General features: G+C 41.2%; 1 protein-coding gene across 1 annotated transcript in view; it reads right to left on the minus strand.

Annotated features, from left to right (window-relative positions):
* The window catches only part of DIO1 (iodothyronine deiodinase 1), a 13,498-nt gene extending 4,955 nt beyond the window's left edge, over positions 1-8,543 (minus strand). Inside the window, exons 1-2 of the mRNA XM_074221377.1 lie at positions 8,119-8,543; positions 6,858-7,001 (exon numbers count right to left, since the gene is read on the minus strand). Coding sequence (XP_074077478.1) covers positions 6,858-7,001; positions 8,119-8,449 — 475 coding nt within the window. The 5' untranslated portion in view covers positions 8,450-8,543. The remainder of the gene's footprint in view (positions 1-6,857; positions 7,002-8,118) is intronic.
* Positions 8,544-11,057: the final 2,514 nt, after the last annotated feature.

Genomic DNA, 11,057 nt, shown 5'->3' on the forward strand with positions numbered 1-11,057 from the left:
GATGGCAAAGAAGCTTGCCTTAATGCATCATCAATCGACCAATAAGTATCTACTATCTACGTTCTACAAGATCTATTGAAGGAACTACGGTTAACTCAGGGAATGTAAAAGGCTGTCTTCCAAGTATTTGAAGGATTATTACTGGGGAGGAGGGATGCCATTCATGGTGGCAAAAAAGGGAAGCAGTAGGAAGATTAAGGTTTGACATGAGGAAAAGCTTAACATTTAATCTCATCAATTATGGAATAGGCTGTCAGCCTCAGGAGGCACCAGGGTCCTGATCACTTTTTTGAATGAATTTTTCTACATACATTTAAAATGTTAAAATATATAAATACTTCTATCTATATTTGTGTGCAAATGGATAGATGGACAGAGATGGATGGATGGATGGATGGATGGATGGATGGATGGATAGATGGATGGAAGAATAGATGGATGAATGGATGAATAAATAAACAGACACAGAGATGGATAAACGGATGAATGGATGGACAGAGATAGAGATAAATGGATGGATGGATGGATGGATGAATAGACAAATGAACAAACAGACAAATGGATAGTCACATGGGCAGATAAATGAATGGAGAGACAGATGAATGGACAGACAGAGGGATAGAGAGATGGATGGATGGAAGGATGGATGGATGGATGGATGAATGGATTGCTGGATAGATAGGTTGGATAGATGTCTGGATAGGCAGACAGATAAATAGACAGATAGACTGATGGATGTATGGACAGATGGACCAATAGTCAGATAGATAGAAGAATAGTCAAATTCATAGTAGAATCTTGAGAAGTGTTAGGGAGTAAGGTTTATATAAATTAAGCTGTATTGGTAAATTGATTGCTCCAGTAAATCTTAAAGCTACAAGGAATTAAGAAACCTCCCATCAGAGGTTCTTAACTTAGGGTCTGGGGCTTTAAAAAATATTTTTGTAACTGTATTTCAATGTAATTGATTCATTTAGTAATCTTATAGATTTTATTTTACAGCTTTAAAAACATGATTCCAAGAAGGGTGTCATAGGTTTCAGCAGACTAATTGCTGGGGTGGGTGGAGGGAGGAAGGAATCCCTTACACAAAAAAAGTAAAGAACCCTCTATCGTGTCCAATTACAGCTCAGAGATGGGAAGGGATTTGACTAGTAAATTTACTAGCAGTAAATTGCAGAGTGAGGCTGAAATTTAGGTCCTTTCATTCCAAATCCAGGGAACTTTCCATATAAACCAGCTGTTTCAAATTTGAAGTGGGGCTCAATGACCCTGAAAGTGGTTTCTGTATAGGGCTGGGTAGAAATGTGCTAATTGCCAATCAAAGATTACCTAAGTGAGCTAATATTTATTTATATTATATATTTTTTTTCAATCAGCAAAAATTCACCTTATCTCCTTTCCCATCACTGCCCCCTGATATAAACGTGTGGAGTCAGGTAAAACAAATTTCTGCTTAGGCCATGTCCACATTCATGGTGTGGTCATTTTCAGTCATGTCCAGCTCTTTGTGATCCCATTTGAGGTTTTCTGGGCAGAGATCCTAGAGTGGTTTGCCATTTCTTTCTCCAACCCTTTACAGATGAGGAAACTGAGGCAAACAGCATGAGGTGACTTGTCTAGGATCACATAACTAGTAAGTGTCTGAAGCCAAATTTGGACTACAGATCAGTGGTCCACTGGACCATTTGGCTGCCCAGCATGTCTGCATATATATATACACAACAATATATAAAAATATATATATTTATATATAATGTATAGATGTGTATACATGTATATACACATACACACACACATATATATATATAGCATGTTTATATGTGTGCATTATGTATCTATGTATTTATGTCTCATTCTTTGAGTTTCTCTCACCTCTCCAGGAAGCAGTTAACATGTTTTATCCTAGTCCTTTGGAATTATAATTGGCAATTCCACTGATCAGTGTTTCTAATTTTTTCATCATTGTTTATCTTTACCATATCATTGTCATTGAACAAATTGTTCTCCTGGTTCAGTTTGCATTGGTTCATATGTATCTTTCAGTTTTCTCTGAAACTATCTCCTTTATCGTTTCTTAAAGCACAATAGTATTCCATCACATTTACATACTATAATTTGCTCAGCCATTCCCTGAGGTACCCTCTCATATTCCTATTTTGGGCACTTAATAAAAGCTATAGATATTTTTGTTTATCCTTAGCATTTGTTTTGCATAAAACTAGTCTCTCCCTTAATCTATCCTATTCACTATTTGCTTTTTTTCCTTTTGCCTCCTATTTCCCTGTTGAATTAGATTTTTCAACCCAAACTTTTGTTGTGTCTGTGTGTGTGTGTGTGTGTGTGTGTGTGTGTGTGTATGAATGTCATTTGTGCATCCTGCTGAAATGAGATAACTTCCCCCAATCTTCCTTTCTTGGCCTCTCTCAGTCCTCATAATGTATTCTGTTTTCCATTCTTTTCTTAAGATTATCAAGACCCAGGGGCAGCTAGGTGGCATAGTGGATAAAGCACCAGCCCTGGAGTCAGGAGTACCTGGGTTCAAATCCGGTCTCAGACACTTAATAATTACCTAGCTGTGTGGCCTTGGGCAAGCCACTTAACCCCATTTGCCTTGCAAAAACCTAAAAAAATAAAAAATAAAATAAAATAAAAAGATCATCAAGACCTAATAGAACCACTTCCAAGCCTTGTCTAGCTACGCTCCCTTTTTGATCTATGATGATGATAGAGTTCAGGGGGATTCCTATCTCATCTCCCCACATTAGAATGTAAGCAGTTTATCATCGATCAGTCCTTTATGGTCATTCATTCATATTAACCTCTTTATATTTCTCTTAACTCCTGTGTTTGCATTTCAAAGTTTCTATACAGCTCTGGTTTTTCATTAGAAAGGCTTGGAAGTTTTCATTTCATTAAAGTTTCATTTCTTCCTCCAGTAGAGATTTGTTGATTAAGTGATTCTTGACCTTTGAACCTACATCCTTTACTTTCTAGAATATTAAATTCCAAGTTTGGGGCAACAAGCTGATGTAGTTGATAGAGCACCAGCCCAGGAGTCAGGAGGACTTGAGTTCAAATTCAACCACAGACACTTAATAATTAACTAGCTGTGAGACCTTGGGCAAGTCATTTAACCCCATTGCCTTGCAAAAAACAAACAACAAAATAAAACTATGAATTCTCTGCTTCTTCATAGTGGTGGCTATTAAATAATAAAAAATTCTAAGTAGTAACTGAATTCTTTGCTTAAAATATATTTTCTTTGGACTAGAGGCTCTAGATTTTGGCTACAATATTCTTAGGTTTCTTTTAGTTTCTTTTTATTTTTACTTTGTCCTCTGGTTCTAAGAGATCTGGACAGTTTCAAGATTTCTTGAAAGGTGATTCGTGTTTTAGGCTTGGCTTTCAGATAGTACAAAGATTCTCATATTTTTTTCCTTTAATCTGTTTTTCAGGTCAGTTTTTTTTTCCTATGAGATCCCTTACCTTTTCTTTTGACTTTGTTTTAATATTTTTTTGTTACCTTATAGAATCATTGATTTCTATTTGGTCCATTCTGGAGTTCATTGCCTGGGGAAGGTTTTGTGCATCTTATACCACAAAATTAATTTCTTTTCCAATTCTTTCTTCTATTTCTCTTAGTTCTTTTACAATTTCCCCCACCCCATTCCTGTCACCATAAGCCTTTTTATGGTGGAATTCCTTTTTTGTTTGGTCATCCTTCTGGACTCTTCTTGAGTTATACTTGATGCCTCAGTGGGCAAGCTCTGCACATGTCTGGAGGAGAAGCTGGGGTTGGTCCCAATGCTCCTTTCCTGGGGGTTCTGCATGTTGTATTATTCCAGGGTCCCAGGGCCAGCTAAAGGTGGTGACCTTCAGGCTTTGTTCTCAAAGTGATCTGATCCAGGGCAAGGATCACTGCCTTCCTAAAAATTCCTGACCTGGATTTGAGACTGACAATAATAGATTGTTAGGGCTGGGTGGTGCAGTGGATAGAGCACTGTCTTGGAGTCAGGAGGACCTGTGTTTAAATTTGACCTCAGACACTTGATACTCACTAGCTGTGTGACCTTGGGCAAATCACTCAACCTTATTGCCTTAAATAAATAAAAATTCAAAAAAAGAAAAAAAATAATAGATTGTTGCTGGGCTTAGCCTCTACCGGTCAACTGAATCAAAGTCTTCCCCTGGTCCAGCCTTAGTATCCCTTTGTAGGCTTAAGACTTAGCTAGGGGCCAGACCTGAGACACTGCTCTGCTCCTGACCCAAACCAAAGCTCTGCTGCTTGATTCTGAACCTATCCTCTCTCCTGCATAGCCCAGGGCTTATACTGGGAGAGGGGGTGGGATTAGAGGGTAGAACAGGTCCCTTTCTTAATCCTCCCTGGATCTGTAACTCAGAACGTGGGAGTAGGCAACAGAGACCCAGTTGTCACCTATCTCTCTGGTGGTGCCCTTGTATGCGTTGGGAACTTTGACTTTTGTGAGTCCATGACCTGTCCCAGTGCTTCAGGGTCTTGGCCAAACCCTCATCCCAGTGTCTGCAGACCTCTCTGCATCCCCATCTGCCCTGGAAAAAAAGTACTTCTGGTGATTTTTTTCTTGGATCTCCCCATTAGTTTTTGGGTTGGGACATTTTCTAAATATGGTGATCTGTCGTAGGGAAGGGCTAAGGGGTGTTCATTGTCCAGTTTCCTGCTATTTTTCCATCTCCCTTCCTTTGAAAGCTAGCATTTATGGCAAGAAGCCCTTTTATGACAGTAGAGCCTTCTTAGCCACCCTTAGTTCAGGGAAGGGTTATAGCAGACAAGCAGTTTGCCTGATAATGAGCAATTTTGGTCATGGATGTTATCAGTGAAAATGAGAGTGGACTGTGGAGGGTCTTACAGGAGAGTGCTAGGTCTGTGATCCTGTCTACCCCAACTACAGTTACTAACAGAGCAGGTTGGCTTCTTCATGGGAGGAGAAGGGGAGGAAGACTTCTCTCTCAGACAGGGAGTGATATCCTAGTAGGGGTCACTACAGACCACCTAGGCAGATAGAGGAAATAGATGAACAGCATGGGAAACAAGTCTCATGTCTGAGGAGGAGACAGAAATCAATGTTCTCTCTTGCCAGAAGCAGATCGGGCAGCAGAGGGAACCATCCTTCTATTCTTGTTCTGATCAACAAGAAGGAACTAGTGGATATAGAAATGATTGCAACTTTAGCAGAAAGCTCCGTATGAGAAATTTGTGTTAGAGAAGAATCCAGTCTAATTCAAGACATATTTGACAAGCACATCATAGTGTACAAGACCCTATACTAGGTTTGGGGGATACAAAGGCAAAGTGAAAAAAACAGACACTTCCATCACCACCATTCAAGGAGTTAAGGTTTCACTACGGGATAAGATGGATGTATTTTTTGGGGTCCCCAGATGTTCTAAGAATTCAGGGAAAAGTGAGACAGAATAATTAATTTGCTATAGAGGTGAGCCCAGGAAGGGTGCAGACCTGTCATGAGTGAAATGCTAAAGGTAACACTATCATTTATTTGAGGCAGGTAAATGTTGCAGTGGATGGGGCTGTGATGGGGAATCAGGAAGACCTGAATTGGAATCTGGTCTCAGTCATTTCCTAGCTCTATGATCCTGAGTATATCACTTCACCCTGTTTGCCTCAGTTTCTTCATCTGTAAAATGAGCTGGAGCAGAAAATGGCCAACCTCTCCATTGTCTTTGCCAAGAAAACCCTAAATAGGGTCATGCAGATTTGGACAGAACAATGTATAGGTTTCGTAGATGCACCTCCTGAACGCAACAAGAAGGTCAATGAGAAAGAGAAGACCCAACATACACCAAAATATTCATAGCAGGGCGAGTTGATTTGGGAGCAAACAACTGAACCCAGGATGGGTAGCCATCAATTTGGAATTGGCTGAACAATCTGCAGTATATGACTGGGATGAAATAGTATTACATTGTGAGAAAAAATGAGAATTCAAGGAAACTAGGGCAGACTGGCATGAACTGACATGGCCAAAAGAAAGCAAAGCCAAGAGAACAGTGGACATAATGAACACGACTATATTTAGGAAAACGAACAGTAGCAAGCCATCAGAATTCAGATTAGCATGATGGTAAAATCTACTTTCCACCAAGGTATACACTATTAGAAATGCTGGACATGTTGAATTATTTTGCTAAATGAGTTTTATTTATAACAAAAGAAGGAGTGATAGTGACATGTTTTTAAATTAAATTTTTAGCAGTTAAATTGTTTTTTAAAAAATGATCTTAGGGGGCGGCTAGGTGATGTAGTGGATAAAGCACCGGCCCTGGAGTCAGTAGTACCTGAGTTCAAATCCAGCCTCAGACACTTAATAATTACCTAGCTGTGTGGCCTTGGGCAAGTCACTTAACCCCATTTGCCTTGCAAAAACCTAAAAAAAAAAAAAGATGATCTTGGGACATACATCTCTGAGTACAGGATGTACAGAAGATTGAAAAAAGAGGAAGGAGAATTGGGGATAGGTAATAAGCATTTATATCACTTTACAAATAAGAAATACTTTACAAATATTATTTCCTTTGAGCCTTACAAAACCCTGGTTTATAACCAAAGAAACTGAGGCAAACAGGGTGAAGGAACTTGTCCAGGTCACATAGCTACTAAGGGTCTGAGACTAGATTTGAACCCCAACCTGCCAACTCCTGGCTCAGCATTCTAACTCCTGCAGGGTCAACTGCTAAGGACAGAACCTTGGCATTGGAAGGGATTCAAGAGCCACTTTCTCCTCCTAGTGGTCATCTAGGCTTGGTTACTGGCATGGAGCTCCCCAGCCAGCCGCCTGCACAGGACCACAGTTTTGTACCTTTGGCGTGAGCTTCCTCAATATAGATGATGAGAAAATCTGCTATCGAGCCAAAGTCTTCAATGAGCTTCTGGAATTCATCAAATTTGAACATAAATGGGGGTCAGGTGCAGCTTCCAAAATTCAACACCAATGGCCTGTTGTCTGCAACAGAAATACAACCATGAAAATCCATTAATACAGAATCTAGAAAATGAGAAATCTCATTGACTGGAGACAGAGAGTGTTCACTGCTTTGAATGAGGGGACCTGAGGAGGGGAATGCCAGAAGGGGGTGGGACCTAGAACAGGGGGTATCAGGGCTGGGAGGGACCTAGAACATGGAAGGTCAGAGCTGGGAGGGACCTAGAACAGGAAGGAGATGCCAGAGCTGGGAGAGGGCTTAGAACAGGGAATGTCAGAGCTGGGAGGGGGCTTAGAACAAGGAATTTCATGGCTAGGAGGGATCTTGGAACAGGGAATGCCAGGTCCAGGAAAGACCTAGAAGAGGAATGTCTGAACTGCAAAGGAGTTTAGAAAGGCCCTTAGAATATGGACTATTAGAGTAGAACGGGTACAGTCTGGGCACTGGACCCAGTGGCTCCAGAGGAGGAAATGATGTTGGTGACTTAGCACTTTCCCCCACTTGCATGTCACTGGCCAGATATGGCTTAACATAGGTGACCCTGGATACAGAGGGGAGAACTGGGCCTTTTGAGCTAAGGTCTTTCCCAAGGTCCATTTTCAAAGAGAGATTCAATTCCTCCCAAGCCAATGGACACCCACAATTCAAATTTTTAAAAATTTAAATTTATTTATTATTCCAACTACATACAAAGATAGTTTTTGACCATTTTTTGTAAGATTTTGAGTTCTACATTTTCCCCTTCCTTTTTTTTCCTCCCCTTCTCCTCTCCCCTTGACAACTAATAATCTAATATAGGTTATTCATATTTAACTATGTTAAACATATTTCCATATTAGTCATTACACAATTCAATTTATTTAAGCATGTCTTTATTAAGTATCTACTATGTGGGAAGTTTCAAAGACAAAAAAAGAAAAGAAAGCAGCTAGTCTTCTTTACAGCCCAGGTTCACTCACAGGGTTGTTCAGATAGCCACTGAGGCAGGCGGATTGCCTAATTTGAAACTGGGGAAACCAAGCCCAGATTGTCCATATGATCTGTCCCCATTACAGTCACCTGGGATGACTGCGATACAGCCTGGTTGCCTCCTACTGACTGATGCTAGGGCCCCCAGAAGAATGGCAATTCACTGACCATGCATGAAGTCCCAGATGTGGCGACTCTCCCCCTTGAGGGTGACCACAGGAGAGTTGGGTGCCAGGCCGCCCTGGAGCGTCTGGTCCTCGAGCCGCTGCCACCAAACCTTCAGGACAAGGATGAAATACTGGAAACTGAAGAATGTTGGGCCCCAGTTCTCGTATGGGAGGTGAGGGTCCTGAACAATGCCACTTTTCTGGCCCAGACTCAGGATGTGCCTCTTCATCATGTCTGGGAAAAGGGTCTTCAGCACCTTCCCCTTGGCCACATGGCCAGCTACCTGCAGCAGGACCCAGAGCCGTTGGACCCAGAGCAGGAGTCTGGCCATGGCAGAGATGGAGACCAACCAGCCAGGCAGGCAGGAGGTTACTGGGGGCAGAGCCGGGAGAGATAGCAGCCCAAAGACCAAAAGATCACGCCGCAGATGAGGCCATCTCAAGGGGTTGTAGAGTCCAGGGCTGGGTGCCAGCAGGGCAGGAGGCCCAGCCACATGTCTGGGATGGGAGGAGTTCCAAGTGAGGACAGAGACATCCTTAACAAAGTGTGGATTCTGGATTTGTTTTAGGGGATCAATCAATTAATAAGCAAGCATTTTGCTTAAATTGTTTATTAGTGTTTTTTCCCCAATTACATGTAAAAACATTTTTAGCATTTACTTTAAAAATTGTGAGTTCCAAATTCACTCCCTCTCTTCCTTCTTCACTGAGAAAGCAAGCCACTTGATTTGATTGTACATTTACAGTCACACAAAACAGATTTTCACATTAGTCATGTTGTGAAAGAAAACATAGAACCCCCCCCCAAATCCAAGAAAAATAAGTAAAATTTTAAAAAGCAGGCTCTGATCTGCATTCAGACTCCGTTAGTTCTTTCTTTGGGGAGGGATAACATTTCTCATCCTAAATCCTTCAGAACTGTCTCAGCTCATTGTATTACTGAGAAGAGCAAAGTCATACACAGTAGATCATTGTACAACATTGCCATTACTCGAAACTCTAAATGTTCTCCTGGCTCTGCTTATTTCACTTTAAACCAGTTCATTTAAGTCTTTCCAATCAACGACCATATTTATTAGGCACTGTGCTAAACATTAGGGAAACCAAGACAAATTGGGCTATCCCTAAGCATGTAGAGGCCATCCCCGGGGGGTGGGGTCCAAAGTTATCCTTAGAGGGATGTGGGGTCCAGCAATGTTGCACAAGGCTGTGCCCCAAGCAGTCCTTAGCCAAAAAAAGCTAGTGGGATTTTAGGATGAATTAAAGGAGACATAGTGTCTATTTCTTTTTTTTTTTAAGGCAATGGTATTGTGACTTGCCCAAGGTCACACAGCTAGGTAATTATTAAGTGTCTGAGGTTGAATTTGAACTCAGGTCCTCCTGACTCCAGGGCCAGTGCTCTATCTGCTGTGCCACCTAGCTGCCACCATGGCATTTATTTCTAGGGAGGTGAGAATACCACGGTTCTCTCCAGTTTGATCATGTTTGCAATATGTGTGGGGTAATTTGTGAATAGCAATCCTTTGGAACCAGCAGGGAATGATAGTAGTGGAGAAGAGAGGTTCAGTGACCCTTCATCAGCCTAGCCCCTTAGGGACCCCCTTGGGTGCTACATGTTTAACTGGGGGCTAGCCATTTCTTCCCCAAATCAAGCTGAAGCTAAGAACTCTGAACACACTTCTAGGATTAGACTCAGGGGCCCATCTCTCCTGACATGGGTCTTTGTGGGATAATTTACCCCAGGTTTATGGGGAAAATATTCTGTGGCTATTCTTGCTGTACTATTTCAAAGTCTCTGCTTTGAACTAATTTGAACCATCTTCTAGCTGACTAGTAAAGGGAAACATCACAGGGGGCTTGTGAGTTTGTATAAATGCAAACCTATAGAATCTTGAACCTGGATAACCTTGTATGTGTGTGGGACCTATCTGAGATGCCTCTAGGACTTACAAACTGGAGATCATTCGCCTACAGATTTTGCACAGGTGGGTAAGTTGGCTTATGAGCTGGTACTTTGTGATATTTCATCTTTTTAGGACATATTAACTAACATTTGTGATCATGTCTAAATATATAGCATTCTTTTTTCTGATATCCAGAGAATCGATTCCCTTAGTGCTCTCAAATGTGTTACTTGGAAGAGCACATACTCCAATTAAAAAGAGCAGAATTAGTTCTCAGTCAAAAGCCAATCACCAAATAATAATTTCTTAATGATAATTTTCTCCATTGAAAGGTATAGTAATCCTCAAAGAGAACATTATTCTGGATGTGATTCTGGGCAATAGAGCAGCTAAACGATGGAGTGCCAATGGGGGGGGGGACTAGTGAGAGTGGGGAAAAGAAGCCCCTCCCTCCAGAAGTTAGGGATAGAAGAGAAGAAAGCCACAAATAGTGTAATGTGCATCCTGAATTTTAGAAGGACACATTTCAGAAGCTTCAGAGAAAAAGTTAGAATGACATTTCTTCAATAGGTCTTCATCTCTTCTTTCCCAGGTTTTGTTTTTTTCCTGTTTTCAGAAACCTGTTTGCAAGATGTCACCAATATCTGAAGTCAGTTGGCAAATTCAGAGAAAGGGTCCAAAAATCTGAGATTAGCAGGCTATTTAAAGCCAAGTTTATAAACTTGAACAAATAAAGGGGAGGTTGGAAGAGTACCAACATTCTGGGACATGTGTTCACTCCAGGGGATTGACTGAGCCATAAATACTTTTTGCTGAAAGAATTTAGCTTCAGAGAATTTAATTATCTGGACACGAGCTTCAAAGATATCACTGGGATAAGGACTGGATCTCAGTCAGTTAATAAGCACTTATTAAGCACCTACTGTTTGCTTAGGGCAGCTAGGTGGCTCATGGCTAGAGTCCCAGATCTGGAGTCAGGAAGACTCTTTTTCCTGAGTTCAAACCTGGCCCTCAGACCCTTGTTACTTGTTTGACC

This window comes from Macrotis lagotis, chromosome 2 (genome assembly GCF_037893015.1).
Source record: "Macrotis lagotis isolate mMagLag1 chromosome 2, bilby.v1.9.chrom.fasta, whole genome shotgun sequence".
NCBI classification, from domain to species: domain Eukaryota; kingdom Metazoa; phylum Chordata; class Mammalia; order Peramelemorphia; family Peramelidae; genus Macrotis; species Macrotis lagotis.